Below are 25,194 nucleotides of genomic sequence, written 5' to 3' on the forward strand. Positions count from 1 at the left end.
TCACCCTTGATTATGGATATAACTGATTATAATTATGAGTATGAGTATGAATAATATAAGTAATACTTAAAATAGAACTAATAGAAATCACTTTTTTCTCTTTAGAAAGCTTGTAGGAAAAATTCACAATGCATCTTGTTGGAACTCGATTGTGCATCAGGACTCAAATTCAACACGAAGTGTATAATAAATGGGTGGATAACAGGGTTGCCAGGGTTGTGCTGGTTTACATTAGGCTGCTAGTTTGTTTAGAACTATGCTCTGGAAAATATAAACTGAAAAAATAGTTTGAATATGTCATGGGCAGGTATAATTTAATATGGTTGCATGCATATCTATATAGAAAAATGTCTACACTCAAGATGGGTACAGATACATATTATTTGAAAAATATACAAATAAAAGCAGTGGTACATCCCTACCACAAAAAATAGCCACACTCACAATAAGATGTCACATTAAACCAGTTAAATATGTGATTATCACAATTATTTACTAACCATAAATATCAGTGAAGTACCACATTGAACTGATTTTTATTGTTTTTTGCTGGAAATTTATATTATGAAAATGTGTCATATCTGTACATTAGAACCCATCATAAAGTAGTTGAATTTTCAAAAGGGTTGCTGAGGCATGCACTATATGGGTCATGATGTTGACCTGCTCTGTTGGCAAACTGTTATTTTTTCCAGTGTTGGCCAGAGTGGCAATTGTGTTTGCCACACTCTCTCAGTGGGGCAGGTGACAAGCGCTGTGGGAGCGCTAGACAATTACCTTAGTGTGGACGCTGTCACCTCAATCTGAAACACCCTCTGGCAGTGTTCTTTTTTCTACCTGAACAGGCACATTTGCAACAATTTTCTACATACAATATATTCTTCTGTGTTAAAACATTAATAAAATAGCAACACTGATTTAAATTCTTTTCTGTGCTAAAAAAAAAAATTGAGGTTGGGGTTTTCTTCTCCTACGGCATCACCTGTGTGTTTTGTGACATTTCCCACTGATCACACCAGACCTCTCATAGACGTCATTCAGGAGCACACAGGCACAGTGACTGGCGCTCCCAAGACACTAGTGCAGGTCCACTGGGATGTTTGTGTATGTGTGTGCATGTGTTTGAGAGAAAAACTGTGAAAGTGCTTATACACATTAATTAGTGGAATATACACACTGACGTTTATGCACGATAAATAATAACCTTGTTTTTATAAACAGCATCTGATTTTCTGTAGCTATCATTAAATTCACTTTATATAAGTAAGTGAAGATTACATTTTTATAATTTTTATTATTTAGAGTATACATTTGGGTAATTTCTTCCCCCATCTTGCAGCATATTATTTTCCAAAAACATGCTAATTTCACCTCATTCCTCTGCTTGACTCTTTAGACCTTCAAAAGTTAAAAGCCCCAACAATGACATAATAAGCTACTTGAAGTGTGTTCCTGTGTGGATGTGTGAATGCATGCTTGAAATCTGGCAGTGATAAAGAAACATAAATAACATGAACACACACCACAATTTAAGATTAGCTTAGGGAGCTTGAACTTTATGCCATGGATCCATTTCTTGTTAAATCATGGCCCATGACATCAGGATTTATAGACTGAAAAAAAAGAAATATACTAAGAGGAATGGAGAAGAAGAAATTCAAGATATATTATAGTACATCATGAAGTTAATGAAAAAAAAAATTGTGGGGGAAAGCCACATGACTAGTGCTAAATCTTCTTTTGCATAAGAAAAAAACTCAAAATCTGTATTACATTTTTATTAAAGGCATCCTATATTTGATACAAACTTCAATATTTGATACAAATAACCTTTAAAATGTGTTTAAATGATATAGATCTTTTTATATACAATTATATGATTGTCCCAGGAAATGGAAATGACATTTTAAATTTAAATTCTGACTATAAATTTTTTTCTCTCTTAAAATTAAGATCAATGATGCAGTTTTGTTATGTAACAGAGAACTGTAAGGGGCAAATCCTCTACATTGGAAAACATAAAATGTACAAATTGGATTGTGCAAAGTAACAGTAAGCACTTTCATAAATGTAAAAAATAAATAAATAAATAAATAAATAAATAAATAAATAAATAAATAAATAAATAAATAGACACCTTAATACCTTATATCAGGTGAGGTAAAGGGGAGTCAGTGCTGTTTTACAAAGCTCAGTACTTGGTCCTCTCCTGTTCTCCATCTATACCCACTCTCTTGGTGAGGTCATATCCACACATGGGATTTCATACCACTGCTATGACACTCAACTCATCCCCTCCCTCATTTCTCCCTCAGACACCAATATTTCTGCTGAGATTTTGCCATGTCTGTCGGAGGTCTCATAATGGATGACAGCTCATAATGGATGACACCTCCCTATATCAGAAATTTGTGATATCTATAGACTCTCTGATCTTACATTTGATCATTGTGTGCAACCTTGGGGTAACCTTGGGCAATCAATTTTCCATTTTCTTTCAGATTGCCAATCGGATAGATTCACTTCTCCAGCATCAGAAAAATCTGACAATTTTGATCCATACAGGCCACTCGGTCACTTCTCTGGTCCCGTGTCATTTCTAAAATGGACTACTGCAGCTTGCTCTTGGCAGAGCTGCCTCAGAGGGACATTCACCCTATGCAACTGATCCAGAATGCAGCTTGTGAGTTTCATAAGTTCTCCCACACCTCCCAGTTGCTATGCCCCTTTAACTGCCTGCATAAAATTTTTAATTGCAGTGTGCTCCCTCTGATTCTCTACCACTACTTAGCTGGTTTAATCATCTCTCAGGGTAAAAGAAGGCATTCTTCTAGACCAGGCATCCCCAAACTATGGCCCATAGTCCGAAAACAGCCCACGGCCACATTTGGAATAGTCCTTAGAACAATGCCATAGGCATATTTTTGAAAATGTCATTTTAAATATATATTTTACTCATATCATATCTGCATTTGATTAACTAAAGGTTGGCTTCAAACTAAATTTTCTCTTAGTTATTAACATGTCTATAAAACATGCCTAATGTTTTGATTTCAATAGCAATGAATATGAAACCATGTCATTATGATGGTAATAATGCTCTTTTAATAGGTTATATATATCTTGAAATGTAATGCTAATTTATCTGTATTGTGCATAACAAAATAATAAACTAATCTTGCATTAGTTTATAATCATAATAAAATAATACTGGTGGTCACTCCAGCCAATGTAATTTTCTGTTACAGACTGACCCCCCCAGTAAAAAAAAGGAAAAATTATGTGGCCCACTCAGAAAAACGTTTGGAGACCCCGGTTCTAGACTCTACTCTGTCCTGGCATCTAGGTAGTGAAAACAAATTCCATCCCTACATTTACATTTACATTTACATTTACATTTACATTTGCGCCATTTAGCAGACGCCCTTATCCAGAGCGACGTACAAAAGTGCTTTGAGTCTCTAGCAATGAATAAATCTACACTGCTATGCAAGATTACAAACTTAATATAAATATAACTCTTAAATTCTACAAAGCAAACTTAGAAAGTGCAAATTTAAGTGTTTCAGGAAGAGGTTAGTCTTCAATCGTCGCTTGAAGATAGCCAAGGACTCCGCTGTACGGACATCTAGGGGAAGTTCATTCCACCACCTCAGTGCCAGAACAGAGGCAAATTACATTGGCTGGAGTGACCACCAGTATTATTTTATTATGATTATAGCCTTGAAGTATACTTACCTCTCATTCTGAGAGAAGGTGGTATCATTCAAGCAGTGCTGGAGGATCTCAGACAGCATGGTGCAGTGCGAGATGTAATGAGGTCTCTGAGGTGATGGTGCTGGTCCTACCTTTTGCCGAAGTAAAAAATTTTGCAATTCAATTAAAAACAACAGAAACAACTTTTGCAATTCTAACTATATTCCTTCTCAAAAGAGATTCTCGACTACATATATTCTTAGTCTGTTTGTAATTTGCTTTGCATAAGGCTATCTGCAAATTCCATGAATGTAGTGTACACATAAATAAGTCAAGAATCAGTAAGACTAAAAACATCAGAAAAATATCACAATATATCATTATCTCATTGATGAAACAAGAAAAAATTGTGTAATTTGTACATCATTTGCTCTTCTTCTCCTAGCAGGCCTCTCCAGCACGACCGTTCAATGCAAAATAAATCAACACAAAAGTGATGGTGCTGTGATTTATTTAGAGCTACTCATGGCAAGACCTGTTTGCATTGTGAGCTTTGATCAAGACCAGGGAGTTCTGCTCTGTTTATCAATACATGGCAGTCGCTGTCGTCAGAGAGCATCACTCACTGCTGTAATGTATTAAATTTATTTTTTATTATAATGTAATTATATTGTATTAAATAAAAACTATTGGTTAATGCATCATTGGCTTGAGGTTCTGCTTCAAACATTCAATCAAAGACTCTGAATGTTAAACTCCTGTTTATCTGTTTATTTAAAATATAATAGACATTTTGTTTTAGCTAAATGTATAACACTTATAATGTATTCTTATTGATTCTATTGCCGTTTTTATTTCATAGATAATTATAATTTTTGTGCTATATTTCTTCTTTTTTATTGACTAAGGTAATTGTCCAGTAATATATATTTTTTTCTTTTTTTTGCATGTTTCCTGTGTCCATGAATTTACTATGATTCTGAAAAGAATAAAGTGCTTACTGAAATTTGGTGACTGAGAGAGTGAGAGTTTTGTCTTTTTTTTTTTTTATGTTTATCTTGCTTGTCTACTTTGCAAATGACCGCTCTCCCTCATTTTTTGCCGACTTAAATTACAGTTGGAATCGAATTGAACAGGCATTTTATGTAAATTGAAAAGCTCTTTCCTTCAGGAACATGTTTATTATGTCCCCAGTTGTCTGTGATGTGCCAGTTGTTTTTATGTGTCATTTGCATTTACTACTGCCTCAAAAGCTCCTAATAATGGTAGGTTGTGGGCTAAAAAAACACCCATTAATCTCCTCCACTTTTCTCCAGCTGCAGGACTCACAGCATGTGGGTTTATTGAGATCCAGCCCACTTATATTCCTGTTATTGGCCAGCTTGATTTAGATACATGGGCTTTTCCTTTATCTTTTTTTTTATTTGTTCATATCAAGGCATCACATATATACCATAGGCTTTTTATAAAAGATTTTGTGTAGTAACCATTTACAATATTATAGTACAATTAAAACATAAATCAAAATAAACAGATTATTTGTTTTAAATGCAAATACAGATACAATTTCTTTCTTTCTTTCTTTCTTTCTTTCTTTCTTTCTTTCTTTCTTTCTTTCTTTCTTTCTTTCTTTCTTTCTTTCTTTTTTTTTCTTTATTAACAAAGCAGGCAAGAACGGTTACATTTTCAAAACAACTAATTTGGTACCAACAACCATTCCATGGTCAAAGTCACCAAAGTTACCAATTCAGATGTTTGACATGAACATTGAACTAATGCTCTTGGTTCGTATCTGCATGATTTTATGCATTATCACTTGCTAATTGTATAATTGCATAAAAGATCAGGTGCAGGTGTTCCTTTTAAAGTAAGTGAAAAATGCTAAGCACAGGTTGAGCTCTACTCTAGCAATGAGAGTAATGCGTTTTCACCATGTTACAGGCTGAGGTCCCTTTCTTTCACACAATGGTTCATATGCGATGATGATGATGATGATAACTGTAATGAGTGTGCAGGGAGAGACTGGAGGTAAAGGACTAAAGTCTGCCGGGAGAGACCTCTGGGCTGTCGTCAAGCGGGGCGGTCAGCAGGGAGTCTGTATGTCTCTCTTATGGCATGGGGGAAGTGTGTGTGATCCTCTCTGGAGCAAATGTCCTCTTCCAGCTTCCATGTAGTGTTGAAAACAAGAGGTCACTGGACTTTCCAGGTCAGGTAGCTGTTACACATTATGGCCATGTCTGTAAAAGAAACAAAAAAAAATCTCTATTGTTTAATAGAGTTGTTCAAACTACAATACTGCAGTTTTAGCAAGCAGAACAAAGCTAATGCAATCCAAATTACTTATTCTTTCATTATTTAATTACAAATTTTACTTTTATTATGGGTTTTTGGACAGTTTCTTATTACTTGATTTATATCTAAAATATCATTAACATCGATACTTCAGTGTATTTTCCATAATGTAACAGTATTTTCTCTTATTGTATGTGCATGTGTGTGTGTGCATGTGTGTGTCTGTGTGTGTGTGTGTGTGTGTGTGTGTGTGTGTGTGTGTGTGTGTGTGTGTGTGCTTTCCGGTTGAACTAATTGGTGATGGAGGCCTGGTCCCTAAAGATATAAACGCAGGTGTTTGTTCTAAGCATCTGTCAACCTTCATGTGGCTCAGACAATCGACATCTGTTTCACATTATACTTCCACCTCTTACTGTATAACACACACACACACACACACACACACACACACACACACACACACACACACACACACACACACACCTGTTCCTCAGTAAAAGAGTGTCATCTCTTTCTTTTCTCATCATGTAGTTTTTACAGTTCTCTTCGCACAGTACTGTATAATCGAAGTAGACAGTAGGTTTACTGGTCAGCGCTATCTTGGGTTATGTGTTTTGTCTTGTGTTGTCTTGTGTTGTCTGTCTGTACTGTTTTTTGTCTTCACTGTTGCACTAGGTTGCACTCGATGCACTTTATGTAGCTTTGTGTTGTGTTGTAGCTCTATGTTGTTTAGTGTAGCACCAGGATTCTGGAGAAACGTTGTCTTGTTTTTACTGTGTACTGTGTACCACTGTGTATAGTAGAAATGACAATAAAAGCCACTTGACTTGACTTGACATATAATAGGTATGCTTAAAAGTATCAGCTTAAAACTATTGTTTTTATCTGATTTTCATTATAAACACTGAAGAACAGGAGGCATTTTGAGTTTCCATTCTACAATTCCTCAGTGGCTGCATTCATGCTGTGCATCTACAGTAGGTATGGATCATATTTGTGCTGAACACAACCCACTAGCACATTTGGGGCATTAGTTTCCATCCTCCTTTCATCAACAACACCTCTGAATACAATGTTCTCCCTGAAGTATTTTCCCCTTAAAGCAACATGTTAATGCATGCGCTACCAAAACAACTTTTTCTTTTTCTTTTTCTGTTTCTCTACTTTTAAATGAGCTTTAAAATCCCCGCTGACCATATAAGCCTGAGATTTAAGGCTGAATAAATATCAGCCAAAAGCAGGATTCTAAATCTACAGTGGACGAAGCTCAGCAACCTTGACAGTCGAGCATTGGTACAAACATTGCCTGGTCTCTGTCCAAACTTCAACTGTCCAGTTTCAGTGACCTTCAGTGCCTCAGATGCCTCCTCTTGGCTGAGAGGAAGGGGACCAGATGCAGTCCTCTGATGCTGTAGCCCATTTGCCCTTAACATTTGCATTCTCATTTAAAATGTAGGACATTTACAGGGTGTGTAATTACACAAAACTACTGTACTCTGTACTTCAAGTGATGGCTAATAACTACATTCATTTTTATGGTATAATATTCTTATTTTTAATTGTATCTTTTATTTTATGTAAATTTGGCTGTTTCTTTCAGACATCACCCATCAGTTAGGTGGTTATGTTTGCAGTATTGCAAATATAATTGCAAACTTTAATTTTTTACCTCATTCTGTAGAAACTAAATAATAAAACCAATTTCTTGACCTGGATCTAAATGATTTAATGCATTGTGCTTGGAAAATAGTTTGAATGAGAGGCAGAAATAACTGTTGCTTTAACTGTTACAACCTGGAACTGGAATTAATTGTGATTATATGTCATGAATTCATCACATTTGTTGTAAAGCCCCCTAAATTTCTAGCTGTCATTAAAGCCACTTAATTAGTTAAATGGAGTTGACCTGTGTGTAAATTGTGTCACTTTATAGATGCCTGTTCTCTGAAGAACCCAAAGTTCCCCCAAACCCCCCTCGCTGTAAAACTTGGGCACTTTGTCCTCCTGTCAGTGTAACTATCTGGCTTTCATACAGAAGCAGGAAGTATGCATGATCCTGACTGTTTAAGACTGGTACCCAGTAAAATATATTTAAATATAACAACAGAAGGAATATTTTATTTTGATATATGGGAAAATTAAATAGTCAATCCAATCTAATCACAAAGAACACAAATTTAGTATAAATTACTGGGAAAACAATATTATTTGACATAGAGTAGCATTTATGTGCAGACATCGTGCTAGAATGTATTCATTCTCTTTCTGTCTCCTCCATGTGTGTATGTCAGTGTCTTGCTCAATGCTTTAAGATTAAGCTGAGGCCACTGGTTTATCTTGAGAAGACGTGTACTTCCCCTAAATAACTTAAAGCCAAAAACCACATTAAACGGTCAAAGCCTAGATAAATAAATGTTCTGCTTTCTTTTTAATAAAATTTTCTTTTTTAATGAGCATTTCAGGGGATGATGAGGAACGTCCAAGTTGATGATGAGATATTTGTTTCTTAGTAAAATGATTTACTGTAACTGCACTATTAAAGCACTTTCCAGTAATAGGGACAATATTACTGCATACAACAGCAATAAATCATACAGGCTTAGGCATTAGCTTGGCTCTAAGCCTCACTATCTACTTCTTCCTGTAAAGTGACTGTTGACATCAGCTGTGCATACTGCATTTTACACTGAAAGTTAAGTGCACTAATAAAACCGACCGCATATATCAGGAGTCTCCATGCTAAATATGGCAGTTTAGGCACTATTGGTAATGGTGCTGGTTTGTGGTTGTAAAGTAGCCTGAGAATTGTACAGATTTACTGAAAAAATGTATGGTTCTTGAGAAAGCAGCATTTGTGGACTAGGTGTCTTTTCCAGGCACACAAGAGTACATCGCATTCCAAACACTGATTTTTAAGTGTTTGTTTTGTTTCAGTATGAGATAACACTGATGTCAATATTGATGTCAATATTGTCCTTTATTTAGACAGAATTAAGGTCATTGTACTGTACAGCCACAAACATATTCCTGTTTTTGTGTATTTGTATATGCGTGTATGTGTGTATGTTTTGTTCTAGGGCTAGGAGCACAACCTACAGGACTCATGGCACATCAATATTACAACACTAGGCTGAGGGAACATGGAGGAACACATCAAAAATTTATTATATCACCTCCATTCTCATTCTCCCTCTTGTAGGGTTTTTTTTTTTTTTTTTTTTTTTTTTGCAGAATGAACACCTCTGGGTATCTACAGGTTTACATAAGTCTGGATGATCTAACTAGAGTCTAATCACAAACATAAGGGATGTCTATGTGTCGTTATATCAATTTTCGCATTGATAGAATCATAGAAATGTGATTAAAACTAGGTTCTTTCCTAAGAGTTTAAATTAATTAAATATAATTGGATAAACAACTTTAATGATTTCCTTTCTTGTCAGTTTCAACATCTTCTAATTATCTTCTAATTATGCAGTAAAGTCTTTTAACTTGGAATATGTGCACATTTATTTTGCAAACTTTAATGATTAAAATTTAGATACACAGCAAATTTCCTTTGAAGATGAAAGATGAAAAAGAAAGTATGAAAGTATTTTTTTCTATAAATCAGTATGACAATATATTACATCATTAATATCATTATCACATTATAATATGTTATGATTTATATTAACAACATGTTTTAGGATGTTGCTCACATAAATATTGGTGCTTTTAAAGAGCACAATATATGATTATTTTTGAAGGATAAAAACAGATATAATATCAGATTTTGCTACTTCATGTGTTTAAGGCAATACACAATATAATGGACAACTTAAAGCAAATGTTGTGTCAGATTTTGGCCTCCTAAAATGCTGGAGTACAGATCTGTTCTGTAATTCTCTCACTATCAGGCGCCTGATGAAACTCAATAAAAAAACTCAACTTTTAAAAATTCAATGTGTTTTAGAGTAGGACATCCCTAAACCGTGGCACACTCACCCTGTTTGTATGACTAGAGTTGAACACTTCTTGCTATAAAACTAAGTGATAATACAGTAGAGAATATTGAATTGTGCAAAATGTTCTTTTCTTACATAATCAAACAGATACCTTAATCTGGTCCACATAAGGAGAGTGATATTTAGCTATAGATACACTCATCTGATGAAATCATCTATATCTGGCTCCTGCAAGTAGAACAAAGTCGCAACTCAGCCTTAATGAGGTTCTGCCTCAGGAATGGTATGACGTACAGTAGAGATGAGCCACTTTTGCCCTAAATCAAAATTTTGCCCATGCATTAGAAATGTTTGTTTGCATATGGGCCAGTTCTGACCCAGTTTACAAATGGTGTGCAAACCTTAAATGCCACAGTGTGCTGGATAGAACCGGCTCCATTATTAGTATTTTTTTCTTGAGAAGAAATTATTTGGGTAAATTTTTACATTTTTATTTGCATTTCTATATGTTTGCGTTAAAACAATTAAAGGGTTTAATTTTATTATTTTTAATTGGCGGATTAATAAACAACTCAAAGAATAAACAAACAAACAAAAACTAGCACTAAAAAACATCCCAGACCGAGAAATACCTCATAAACGTACACCACTGACATCTAGTGGTTCATACATCTCATTGCAAATAAACATAAAAGGTAATCATGACTGGACAACACTTTTATTAAATCCTTCATCCTACATAATGTACAAATAAAAAAATTTAAATATGGGGTTGGGAAACATTCAGAGTAGTTCATAGTAGAACATAGCAGAATGTCTATGTAAATAGGGACTTAATCAATGCGAGTTTATGAACCGCGCTGACTGGGAATTCCACGTTCATGTGGAATATGAACGTTAAAATTAACCACTTGGTAAACAGTGGAGTATGTACAGTATATGAATAAAAGTACTGGGACACAACCTTTCCAGCCATATGTGGGCAAAATTGGGGGGAGAAAATGTAAATGGTGTTCATTGTGTGTATGAGACAGAGACCAGTCTCTATGTATTGGGAAGTCTGATGACTCGTAGGAAGAAACTGCTACACTCTGGTCATGATAGCCTAAATGTTTTACCTTTTGCCAGAAGGCAGGGGTGAGTGTGGAAGAGTGTGGTTATCCATGATGCTGGCAGTTTAGTGGATACAGAATGTGGTGTAAATGGAGAGGGGAAAAAAAACAGATGTTTTTTTTTTTCAGCTGTCTTCAGGAGCCACTACAGGGTCATGGAAACCAAATCATCACAATTCAAAAAGTATGAAATGAAGCAGCTGTGCAGAATGTTTTTGATACATTTATGGGTATAGATGTGAATATTACAATCCTTGTTTAGCAAGATGATGGGTGTGAGTTTAAGTTTTGTTAAAGCAGAACACTGCAGACTTTTTTGGCAAGGGGCGATGGTAGTGGCCTTGCAGCATGTGTGCAATAACGAAGCTGCATAGAGAGATTATAAAGATGTCAGTGAGAATATTTGTATCCCTTGAACACTTTCCCGGGTATATTTTCTGGTCTCCCTCATCATGACATAGTTCTTTAAACCAAACGTAGGAGTTGTTTAGCAGAAGTTATTACTATCACAAACTGACCAAGATGTCCTGAATTTGAGCATCTTCTAAATGTCTTTGATGTGCTGAGGGATTCTCTCACATGAGTGTACTTTGCTCTTCTGCTGTTGGAAGAGAGATTGGTATGTGCTTCTGGTTATAACTGTTAATCACCACTTGATGTAGGTAGCAATGTGGTGTCCTTGCAGCATGTTGGAACATTTCTCTTGCCTGCACATCCTCTGTGCACTCAGCCAGGTCTGGTCTTCCTCACCATGATATAGTTATTTAAACTAAAACTAGATGTTCAGCAGATCTGGATGGTAGGTATTGCTTTTGCAAACAGGTGATGTCTTGTATTTGCTGCCACATGCATTGCTTTTCTGATGGTTTCACAGTTTTCACAGTACCAGTTTTCTTCTGATCAACCAATCAAAGTATGGAAAAATGCTGACACTTTTCTGGGCCAGCTAGCTGCCCTGTGAGGCGAATATGAAGTCTGATTGGTTAAAGAAACAGACCCATTGCTAATATTCTCTATGGTTAAAAAGTCCAGCAGTATTGACTTTGCAGGCCCTGGGCAGATTAGATTGACATGGCAGCACGAGGCTGAAATCTGAATGGACAAAAAATCTAACATCCACATACACGTACTGGAAGCAGTGCAGTCAAGAGAAATGATTGAGAATAAACTGTTGGGAATAAATTAATACAATTTCATGAAACAAATATTAGAATTTAGGTTGTAAATGTAGGTCAGTGTTTCTGATAGTGTTTAGCCTGCAGAGAAGGCTTTGCTGGCCCTGACCGCCTGTCACTGTATACCCTAATCATGAGAGCCTGAAAACTTGTGTGTGTGGGGTGAAGTAAAATATCACCAACTTCACACATATATTGAAGATCACAAAAATGGAGAAACAATGGGACCAGATATTTTTTCTCAAAAAACTTCAGAATCAGGTACAAGGACAGACAACCCTTGGAGTGACTGATTCTTGTACTTTACTCTTCTAAAGCCAAGCAGTTATGCAGCTGAACAGGATTCCTTTGATAGTCCCTCGCCAGACCATGGTGAGGATGAGTGGGTGGTGCTTTTTTCCAGCAGGGTCTAGATGTGCCTATTACAAGCCTTATGTAACAAGATGATGGGTGTGAGTAAGACAGGACAGTATTTGTAGAGGCAGGACATTGGACTTCTTTGGTAATCAGACAATGGTAATGGTGGTGGCGTCCCTGCAGAATGTTGGATAACAATGCCAACTACCACATTTCCAACACCATACAGTCATACAGCTGCACATGAGGCCTTTAATAGTCCCTTTCTAGAACATGGTGAGGATGTGGAGGACTGGGAGGCTTTTTTGTTTAGCAGTGTTAGTGAGATGGTCAGCAGGGTCTATAAGTATCAAATACAAAAAATATGAAAAAAAAGAGGTATTAGAAGATATAAGATAATATATTATATAATGATACGGCACTATTTACAAAAAAATATTGCACATATTTTTTGATGTGCAAAAAAGGAAGTAAAAAGTACATGTAATAGAGGTATAACATACCAAAAACAATACCAATGATTATGAGAAGGTAAGGTGCAGTGTGCAGATGCAGAATGAGGACTTATGGGAATGTAGTTAATGTAGTTGATGTAGTTCCCCCCAGCTAGAAATCTTTTATTTTAAAAATGTTACGATAACAATACGAGGCAGTAAAGTAATGTTTTAGTAATGTTTTTAGCAGGTAGTTTTATTTTTGTGGTAGGGTTCTTGTTACTTTGCCCTTCAGATTCTGTAGTGTGGACATATAAGTGCTCTTAAATGTTTATTAAGAACAGCTTTTATAGAAAGAAAATCTGAAAGAAACTGGGATCAGCTGCAGTTGGCTACATGTTTGTGAGGTCACATCCATCATGAGCTACTCTAACTCACTTATCTTACACAATGATTGTACAATTTAACGATCGAACATAAACACACACAGTGTTTAGTGTCTCTGATGAACAAGCCGGAGGCAACTGCGGCAAGAAAAAACTTCCCGAGATGGCATAAGGAAGAAACCTTGAAAGGAACCAGACACACGAGGGAACCCATCCACATCTGGCTTGCACCGAATGTCCATTTATTACAGATAAACGATGTTGTGGTACAGTGATGGTGATCAGATGCAACATCTAGTCCCAAATCAATGTAGCAGACTGAAGTGATGTCAGTGAAACACCACTGGATGTAGGGGGCAATGTGGTGTTCTTGCAGCGTGTTGGAACAATGGGGCTACATGGGAAGGTTTTGAGGATGTCAGTGAGAACATGTATCTTGTCTGCACATCCTCTGAGCTCTCAGCCAGCTCAAGTGTCTGGTCTTCCTCACCAGGAAATAGTTTTTTTTAACTAAAAGAGATGTTAAGCAGATCTGGATGGTATTGCTTTTGCGAGCAGTTGAAGTTTACCACATTTGTTGTTAAGGGCTAAACGCTGTTCAGAGCATCACCTGCTTGTGACAGTGACACCTTCTGCTGAGATTTTTTGTTGAAATTACAGCCTGCTTTAGGTGTGAAGGATCTTTTACCAGACAGCTGGAATATGAAGCAAATTATAATATAAAATATGATACATATTCTCATTTAAATTGGCAAAAAAAAAAAAGGTACACACGAGTTTTCAGCTGTTTGCATTATCAACTGCAAAGTCATGCAATATAAACATCACATTTTTAGAATCATACAGTGATGCAGCGGCACAGGTGCTATTGATAGTCCCTTTCTAAAACATGTTGAGGATGAGTGGGAGACTCTTTTTGTTTTGTTTTTGTATGTTTTTGATGTTGATTTTTATGATGTTCAGGGTTGATTTTTTTTATTTTCTCAAAACTTTTTATTGTCATCAATGTTGACATTCATATGCTGACTGTTGCTGTTGTGTGTGTTTTAGTTCTGCCATAGAGCAAAACCTTTGTATACGTACAATGTTCCCAGGACCATTTTAAAATTTATTGTTGTAGTAGTGCAATTGTATTATTAATATTTCACACATTTATGAGATTAAATATTAAGTAAGCTCTGTGAAGTAGACTATTTCTTGCTGAGGTTTTGAGAGATTTAATGTGTTTAATTTTCATTTGATGTCTTCTTTGGCTATAAATTGTGTTTCTCTGCTCTTGTTTCTATGTCCTTAAGTGTTTCTGATGGTTCATCATCTAAATCATCACTAAATCTTAATCCTCATTTCATTAGTCACTTCATTATCTCATTAACGTCATCACTGCTTCAGTGTTACTTTAACACTCTGTAGTGTGGACATATAAGTGCTCTCAAATGTTTATTAAGAACAGCTTTTAAAGAAAGAAAATTTCAGATGCAGTTGGCTTCATGTTTGTGATGTCAAATCCATCATGAGCTAATCTACTCACTGATCTCACTCAATATTTAACCTCCTTATAAAAGGGAACTTTTCTTTCGGCTTCTCCCATTAGGGGTGAACACACAGTGGATCATCCGTATTCATGATCCGCATGTTTGATTTTGGCACATGTTATTATGCTGGATGCCCTTCCTAACGTAACCCTCCCCATTTAGCCGGGCTTGGGACCGGCACTAAGAGTGGCTGGGGTTGGTTCCCTGACCGGGGGTTGAACCCGGGCCGCAGCGGTGAGAGCGCCGCATCATAACCACTAGACCACCAGGGAACCTTAAAAGGGAGCTAAATAGGCTTAAAATTAACCACTGCTACTGCAACAAATAATAAAAAGGAGATTCTCCTTTTTATTAAAGAACAATAACTCTTCAGGGCCTGAAACGTTTGGTACTTTTTGATAGACAGCTGAAGCAAGAAATGTGTGTTGGGTGATGCACAATGCCAACAACTTCATATTTATATGCCCTCTGAGCACTCAACCAGGTATAGAGTTCTAGTCAGCCTCACCATGATGTAGTTCTTTAAACCAAATGTAGAAGATGTTCAGCAGATCTAGAAATAAGGCATTGTTTTTACAAGCAGATGTTGTCTTGTACTTGCAGGTTGATGTGCTAGTTGTTTCTCTCCCCATGTAATTGCTCTCCTTCTCTAATTGTGTAGGAAAGTGTCATTTGTGCCATCTTTTTCCAAGTGATGGTCTTGGAGAAAATTATGTAATTGATGGTGAGTATTCCTCCAAATTTGTAGATTCATCACTGGTTATATCTTTCTTAAACTTGTGCCAGTCAGTGGGCTCGAAACAGTATGAGGATCTGTGGCTAAAAACAGGCTATCCGTAAAATAAATATATAATAAATAAAATTTATAAAAAGAAATATTAACACTAGCTTAATTCTCAATTAATTAGTCACTTCAATATCTCATTAACTTCATCAATGCTTCAGTGTTACTTCAACACTCTGTAGAGTGGACATATAAGTGATCTTATATGTTTATTAAGAACAGCTTTTATAGTAACAACAGCTGAAAGAAACTGGGATCAGATGCAGTTTGTTATGTGAAATCCACCATTAGCTGAAAATATTAACTGAAACAATCATACATGCACAATGATTTTACTATTTAACTATCAAACACACAGACATCAACAATCAGTGTATGAGTTTCAACATTGGTGAGAATAAAAAAATAAACAGATCAACTCTGAACATCTCGAAAAAGTCTACTGAAAAGTCACAACATCAAAAAAAGCAAATTACAAAAATAGTAATAACATTTAGCGTCTATGGTTCTTTTTCTTTCGCTGCGTGAAACAATGGAGGTTCATGTCAGCTTCATTGTCCTCATTCGGCGTGTATCACCTATACAGGCAGCATTCAGGCTAATGGACTGTTTACCATAGTATTGTGACCACATGTTCTCATTGAAGGAGATTCACCTTCCAAGCAATAACTCTTCTCCTCCTCCTCCTCCTCCTCCTCCTCATCCTTCTCTCCTTCTCATCCCCTCACACCAGCCATGACACTTTTCAAAAGTAAAATGCAGGATCATTTGTTTTATTTTTACTTTATATTGTGTACTAATCAGTGTTTTTTGTTTCAGATACATTACCAAAATTTTTTTGTACACAAAATTCAATTAAAAATATTTTTTGAGTTTACATTATTTCCTATGGGAAAATTTTGCATTGCGAATTATAAAAAAAAAAAAAAGTAGTATTCTAATGTACATTTAGGAGGAAGGAACATATTAAAATGTGATTAATTTGAAATGAATCATGTATTTTAGATATACATATAATTACATTATTTACAATTATTATATCATAAGCATATCATTTGTAATTAACTGCAGGTTAACTCATGACAATTATACAATTAACAATACAAATTACAATAAATATTAAAATCAGTTGACAGCCCTGAGAGAGACAGAAACAATACAATTAATTACAATTATTTCTCTTGACTTTTCTTATCATAACAAATTGACTTTGCAAACAAAAGTCCAGGTCAAAAGCCCAACTAAAGCAAACACTGATCTCCAAAATGGTGAGGTCAAACTAATTTTTTTTAACTCAAATATAAACCTTTGTTAAGTCTCAAAGAATGCTTTGTAGATAAATGACAGAAATAAAGTAAAACTGTAATAAGTGAAGGTGGTAATGCTGTTTTTGGAGTTGTTTAATCATCCTGTTTTAATTCAGTTGATTTCTCTAAGGCTGTGGCTGTATGTTAGCTTTGTTTCCTGTTCTTTCATTCAGTGATTCTGCTTGTTAACAGCTGGTGTTTATCAGTGTCTGAATTCACTTTTTTTGTATTCATTCACTCTGTCAAGTGAACTATACTATTAAACTAATGTAGGGAATAGTAAACGAGGGTGTAGGGCAGGGATCACCATCGTGGTGCCCGCGGGCCTTTTCAAAAAATAGCTGTAATTATTATGAGAAATCATTAACATGATCAGTGTCTTCACATAGATGAATATCATTAATTATGAATAATAACATATAATTAAAAGTAAATTGAGGAAATGTGTTATTTCAGATCAAACTGAAAACGGTGTGTATCAAACTGGTAGCCCTTCACATTAATCGGTACCCAAGAAGTAGCTCTCAGTTTCATAAAGGTTGGTGACCCCCTGGTGTAGGGTGTGATTTTAGACGCTCTAAGTGTCGACTCTTAACGCTGTTAATTCACAGTATACTGTATACTGTTTATACTTTCTCAAAAACAACAAAATTATTTAGAATTTATTGTTTTTTTATGGTATTTGACAGTTTTAATGAAATAACAGCATGTTACTGTCAGAATGTGGCAGTTTTTTATATAGCAGTGTTTTAACGTGTGGTTACTGTATATTTGTTGAGGCTGCAGCATCCAGTCAAAGTGTTTTCCAAATACTGAATCTGCATTTCTGATTTCTCTCACTATCATAAATGACATTATAACAGGAGTTTGGTTTTTTTTTGCTGAGAAAGCACATAACTTACATTAGACTGTAGTGTTTTATTTTATTTTATTTATTTATTTATTATTATTGCACTTTAACTTGAAAAGGTGTTCCTGCAATTAAGATTTATATCCCCTTCGTCCTGTTTGGGCTACATTAGAACTCCCCCACACTCTGTTAAAAGAAGTAACATTTGACTCTGAGTCATTTTTAAACAAACTACGTTTAGTTTTACTTAAATAGATTTTTAGACCGGTAACTTTACTTGTACTTAAGTAATATCTCATCAAAGTAACAGTACTTGTTTTTAAAGAATGTTATCTTGCCTTTTTAAAGAACATGTGGGGAACAAAAATTAAACTACCAGCTAAAAACATCACTAAAACATTACATTACTGCCTGGTAATGTTATAATAACATTTTCAGATTAAAAGATTTCTAGCTGGGTCTTTAAACCAATTTGTTCAGCAGATCTCAACAGAAGGTATGCTGTTACAAGCAGGCAACGATCTCCTATACTTGGTCATTACCTGGATGCTCTTCGGCATGCCCTTTGTGTTTCCCCTGTGCTAGATGCATTGGGGGATTCCCTAACCATGTGGAAACATGAAGTTTGTCTTGGAGACAGTGATGTCATTGACTTCTGCTAATATAATGGGTGACAAATGATTTGTATCATTACTGGTGGACTGTATAGAGAGATTTAAAAATGTTAGTGAGAAAATCTGTCAGCTGGTCTGCACATCCCTGAGCACATTGCCAGGTATATTGTTTGGTCTTTCTCACCATGACATAGTATTTTAAACTGGAACAGCAGATCTGGAAGGAATCTATCACAGTTATAGACAGATAATAGTGTCCTGTACTGGGTCATGACCCAGATATGATGGGGCCTCTATGTCTATCTGCATGCTTTGCAATTATGATGGTCTAGGAGAGTTTGGTCTGTGCTTTTGGATGCAGCAGGATGTGATAGTCTTAAAAAGAGTGATGTTGGCTATCCCTCCAATTAAATTAACTCACTAGTTGTAACCTTTAGAGATTGCAAAAGTGTACTCACATCATATTAATATATTCATACAAAAGAATTTCAGATTTTGTTATCTAATGAATGAATCCTGATTGAATAACCACCATATAAAAAACAATCAGAGAAAAGATGATGATCAGGTGATCAGGAATGTCTCTGTTTACAGTGTTTACATCACTGACTCCCTCTGTCTTATCCTTGTTAACCCCAAACTTCTTTATGCCTTCTGCTTTGCTCATTGTTAACTTTATATGCTAGCCACGTCTGTGAGAGCCAGAAAATAATATACCAGTGGTAGCCTGAAAAAAGTCACGCAATGACAAGAAACAGCTTGATGGGCTGATGCACGCAATGAGAAGAAAAAATATTTAGAATTTTACAAATCATTTAAAATTAAAGTAACAAGCCTCTTTTAAAAATGTAAGAAGTTGAAAGTACAGATACAGATGTGCTTGATATTCCCTCTGTAGAACATGGTGTGGATGGGTGGGAGGCTTGTTTCTACAGCAGGGTCAGTGAGATGGTCTAGATGTGCCTCATAGAGGCTCATCATGTGCCTATTATGAGCCTCATAGTAAGATGATGGGTGTGAGTTTGACAAAAAAGGTAAAGTTTCTGGCCTTCCTCACCATGATGTTCTTTAAACCAAATGTAGTAGTTGTTTAGCAGCTTCATCATAAGATTTGACCTCATCACCCATGGCTTATTTGCTTTACATTGACTCCCCATCACATCTCATAATAATTATTAAATAACTTCAGTTGCAGACTATTTGTTGGTACCTCAAATAGTGAAGACTGCAGAGCTTTATCATGCAAAGCACCACAGAGTCTTTCAATTAGTGTTTGGGACTCAGATACAGTTTTATTGTTCAAGTTGAGAAAAAATATTTGTTTAATCAAGCCTTTTGTGAATAAGTTTGTTTAGATGAGGGAACAGATCTGAAAGGAACCATGATTATAAAATGTTTTGGTGAACTGGTATGTTTGGACGCTCTAAGCTCACCACTCTTGTATGTTCACTCAGGTTTGTTGATGATGGTGTGGTGTTGTGCGCAGGTCCCATTCCCAACCATACTGTGATACAAACTTTAACACACAGTGTTCTTAACTATTATGTAGTTTCTCTCTCTCTCCCTGTCACCCCCTCTACTCTCACTCTCTCTCTCTCTCTTTCCAGGTCAAACATGCTTCTGAGGTATCAGTAATCCTGTGCCGGTCTGGAATTGAAACATTTTAAAAAACGTTTGGGAAAGAGCTTTGTCTATATTATCAGAACTGTGCCCCAGTGTACAAAGAAAGTTCTATTAAGTAATGTTTGGCTGAGTTTGGTGTGGAACAATTTGGGTGGCTCACACTAAACCTTGGCCTCAAGCCCATTAAAACAACATTAGTATGAACTCGAATGGAACACCTTCATACGTCATACATCATGCAAGCCAGGCCGTCTCGCCCAGCCATGTCTGACCTCACAATTTTTTTTCTGTATATATGTGAAGAAATTTAACCGGGTACAATCCAAAATGTTGTGGGAAGCTTTCCCAGCAGAGAGGAAGCTGTTATAGTTCCAAGCTCAGAATTAGTATTGTATTAGTAATGTGTGTATTTAGAATGCGATGTCATTACAGCACCTGTTGGTGTAACAGTCAGGTGTCCCAATACTTTTGTTCACATATTGAATGCATGTATATATGTATATGTGTGACATGTGTTTGTAAGTCTGATGCCTGTGCTTGTCAATCCTTGCTTGATTTCTTCAAAAGTAAATCAAAGCAACTAGAAAATAACCATTAATTAGATACAAAATCCAGTGTTTATCGGGAAGAACTTAAAATACAAGGAGATGAAAAGTGAAGGAAAAAATGATGCATGACTGAGTTTATTAAACACCTATGTTTATGGTTTATATATAAATAATTACATCTATAATAAACCTTTTAGAAGAAATGAAAATTAATGCTGGACAGGGAAATATATGCTGTTAAGCCTGAAACTGAATATGCAGAGAATGTATGTAGTGAGTTAATTTCATTTTAGAGACTGATATTGGAAACATTGTTAATTATGTTTTTTTGCGATTTTTACTTTTACTAAACATAAATAATAAACATTGTAAACATTGACCCACCTCTTAATAAGAATTTATTTTACTTTGCCATGTTACAATGTCTTGCTGATCAATTTTTCACGTATGCTCTTAATAAATAAGGTTTTTAATGTGTCACAGAAGATGAATCTAGTAAAAAGTCTAAAATAAAAATGTTTTTCAAAGTACAAAAAAGTGATTAAAATTGTTTTAATGATGGTTCTTTAGAATGTTATGTAATTTTTACCATAGACTTCAGATTCAAAAACCCATAAAATATCTGAATTCACTCTATAGCTATTCAATATTTGTGGCCATCCAAAAGTCAATTATTGTTTTATTAGAATTTTTTGTTTTTATTCTTTTAATAAAAAAATAAAAAAACACCACCACCTTCATACGTCATACATCATGCGTCACGTCTCCATGACAACGGGGAAAGGACGCGAAAAGCCTGTGGGGCGAGTTGCAGGTTTCCTTTTCCGACTATTTACAATTTAAATTACTTTCTTATTTATTCCTGAAAAATTACAACTAAAACAATAGATACAAACTGTATCGAAGATATGGTTTTATCTCCAGAAAGTAATAAAATAAGTGATTACTGCACGTCTCCCGGGTTCACCACCAGCCCGACCAGGTAACTTAGTGTTAACTACATGCTGAGTAACTTTACCTAGAGATAATTATTTCAAACTAAAAACTTTGCAACATTTGTTATTTATTTATTTATTTATTTATTTATTTATTTATTTTGCAATCAAAATCTCCTAGCAGGAAGTTGGATATGGATTCTGTACATATTGGAGTTTTCAGAGACTCAATGGCCAACAATCCTCTTTTATTAAAGGTACGTGTTTATCATTTACTCCACGCTTCTGCGATTAATAATATATACAATATAGATTTATTTATTTCAGATAAAAATCCATCTGCCTTTAGAAATACATTTCTATAATACAAGCAGCAGATGGCAGTATATTTCCTCAAATCACGCGCCTTAAAATACTCTACATAGAAGGACAAACTGAACGGAAAATCAGATTTTTCCAGCCATATGTTCTTTTCCCTCAAACTCTTTTCCGTTCACTTAAACTAGAAGAGTTTCTCCTGTTCTAGAATTACAAAGCCCCTGTGCACAATGTGAGCTCTATAGAGCTCTGACCTCAACCCTACTGAACACCTTTGTGATGAATGTGAATGTTGACTGCATCCCAGGCCTCCTCACCTCATCTACATCAGTACATGGTTTTACCTACGTCCTTATGGTACAAGTACAAATCTCCAAAATCAAGTGAAACATCTTCCCAGAAGAGTGGAGGTTCTATAAAACCAAATAGAGACTAAGTGTGGAATGGGATGTTCAAAAAGCACATATGAATCTCATGGTCAAGTATCCACAAACCTTGTACTTGTAGTGTCTCCAAATGGTTCTCAAATTCATGCAGACTGAGAGGCCAAGTGCAATCTACTTGTTTTCCTTAACTTAAAAACACTGTGCACCTCTATGAATTCAATGATTCACCTTTTTTTTAGCTCCATTTTTCTTATAACCTTTTTTATATACTGCTGCATCTCATTGCATAGCCTTCATTGATTCTTCATCAACTCTTCCAGTGGAGCAGAAGGGAGGATGAAACAAGCCAATTTAATCCCTCATTTCTCCATTCGTTATAAGCATTACTTAAACATAAAGTCCTGACATGGCCAAAAAGAACCTCACACCCCACCCACCTCCTTTCCATCCTTTTACACTCCTCCAGCCATTCTGGTCTTTGCCTGGTTGCACCCCTCCTCTGCCTCTCACCGTTCTCCAGGGTTATTTGATATGCCCCTTCTGACTGATGCAGAAAATAGGATTACTGTATTTAAATGACTATGATAATGAACCGTGTGCGTGTTGCTATAGTCCCACAAGATCAAGGATTTCTCGTTCGTTTCAATTGTGAGCCGTTTTAGCTACAGCTTTTGGCCTTGCTCCGGAACAATAGAGCAGTCATCTGTGAGGATTAAGGCTTTTGTCATTTTGGCATTGCCTGATGTTTCTCTGTTTCTTCTCTCTTGTGGCTTGGTTTCGAGGTGTAGTAAGAGCATTCACCATCAGACCTCCAAAGACTATATGTGTTTTGTGATAGAGGTTGGATCCCAACAGCAGATTCGCTCCGGTTAAAGGTTGCGGGAACTTCTTCATTACTCGACAAAAAACTGATCTTATAGAGGAATCTATACATAGTTGATTAGAAAGAAGCACAGATACTGTTAGATTCAAGTAATGGTGGAAAATGATCCAAACAACATCAAGGGTGTCAGTTTTGTGACAGTGTCCACTGTTTAAAGTGCTATATAAATAAAATTACATTTTATGCATCGACTTTAGAGAATACAGAATGTTGTGTGCAAAAAGAAATAGAAAAAGAGTTTACAATTTATTTGGCTGAATATGAAATTTTGTTCTCTTGTTCATGTACAACACAATGGTATGTTTTTTTTTTACTATATATTCTTAGTAACGAGCAACCATGGTGAGCAAAACCTAATTAGAATTCATTTGGCTTAATTTACCCAATAAAATTGCCAAATTTCACATGTCTCACATGTAAGAACTGTAAAACATAAAAAAAATATTAGCAATGAGGAAACATTACTATAACTTTACTATCTTTATTAATATGTAATATTAGAATGCTTGATCAAATGAAAATTATTTGGTGAAAAAAAGACGCTGGCCCATGCTGTCTGGTAGCAAAATATTTCGATCCAAAAATAGTATGTATTGTGACAGGTCAATACTGTAAGAGAATGTTGTGTTTTACATAGCTGCTGTGGGATTCCTGGTACAGTGGAAAAGAGCGGTTTATCATAAGTGAAGTTTTGTGTGCTTTAGGCAGTTTTGATGTATGGCTGTCCCACTGGGAAAGGAGGCATATATCACAGTAATATACATCAGTGCTAATGGTTCTCTGGGTGCACAAGAGATGGATTGGACTTGGAAGTTGTATGGAGTAGCATGTGTGTCTAGACCAGAGCTTTGTCTTTATGTCTAAGCAAGCGCATTTTATTTGTTGATAAAATGGTGCTGAACAAAAACTTCTATTCTCTTCTCTTCTCTTCTCTTCTCTTCTCTTCTCTTCTCTTCTCTTCTCTTCTCTTCTCTTCTCTTCTCTTCTCTTCTCTTCTCTTCTCTTCTCTTCTCTTCCCCACTTAATTCCCTTTTGATGAGGCATGGCCAATACATCCCATTTTCATGCCTGCGTTCCCTGATGGCCAGTAAATGAGAGGCCAGGGGGGAAGATTTGGGGCTTCTGTTGTTCCCAGTGACTTGAATGGGACCTGCTGGGTCTAATTCGCAGCCACCTATTCATACTCATTAGCATTAGCTTAAATACAATGTTCTTTGTATCATGTGTCAGGAGAAAGAAGACGATTTGTGTATTACATCTATACAGTACTTAAACAAAATGTACCGCATCGATCAGAACACAAATCCAGCATACATCATACACAGCCTGCAAAAAGCAAGAAATTCTATCAGGTTTCTCAATGTGACATGAAGCTTTCTTAGACATAATCAAGTTGAACTTATATTAAGGGCAACTAAAAAATACTGCATATCTTATAAATGCAGAGCACATCAGGAATGTTTTTAGGTTCACAAGCTCACTAACTCTTAGGCCAAACTATTTCATCTTTCATAAAGATGCTGCAGCGATGCACCGGTTCATTATTAATGGTATCCAGCTGGGCCCTGAGTAAGTGCAAACCCAGCGACACAGATACATAAGCACAAAGCCAAATGCATAAACCATAAAGTGCTCACGTAATAAATAACCCCATGCAAATGAGCTGCATAAAGTGACCATTGCCCATGTGTAGTCTATCATAGCTGAGGGAGTGCAGGAGCGTACACATCACATTGCTTCGGAGACATAATGAGTGTGTACCTGATGAATCAGAGTAATGAGGAAGTAATTAAAGGTACAAGCATATATCATTGTGATTTACCAACTTACCAACAACTAGGGGTGTGATGTTCATGTAATTTTAGATTTACCTTTTCTTTCCGTCTATTTTTAGAAATGCCATCAAGCACGTATATACATATAGGCCTAATTCCATAACATTTCTTATAGTTATTTTCTCAACCAGTGAAAGTTATTGACAAACATTATGCATTACATACGCATATTTGCTGCAT

General features: G+C 35.8%; 1 protein-coding gene across 2 annotated transcripts in view; it reads left to right on the plus strand.

Annotated features, from left to right (window-relative positions):
- The first annotated feature begins 21,436 nt into the window (after window positions 1-21,436).
- cfap77 (cilia and flagella associated protein 77) overlaps window positions 21,437-25,194 on the plus strand; it is a 15,107-nt gene continuing 11,349 nt past the window's right edge. Inside the window, exons 1-2 of one of the 2 annotated variants that reach the window (XM_083526737.1) lie at window positions 21,437-21,639; window positions 21,774-21,849. In XM_083526737.1, the coding sequence (XP_083382863.1) occupies window positions 21,566-21,639; window positions 21,774-21,849 (150 nt within the window). In that variant the 5' untranslated portion in view covers window positions 21,437-21,565. The remainder of the gene's footprint in view (window positions 21,640-21,773; window positions 21,850-25,194) is intronic. The other variant, XM_083526738.1, reaches the window with a different exon arrangement.

This window comes from Silurus aristotelis, assembly GCF_946808225.1.
Source record: "Silurus aristotelis genome assembly, chromosome: 23".
Taxonomy (NCBI): domain Eukaryota; kingdom Metazoa; phylum Chordata; class Actinopteri; order Siluriformes; family Siluridae; genus Silurus; species Silurus aristotelis.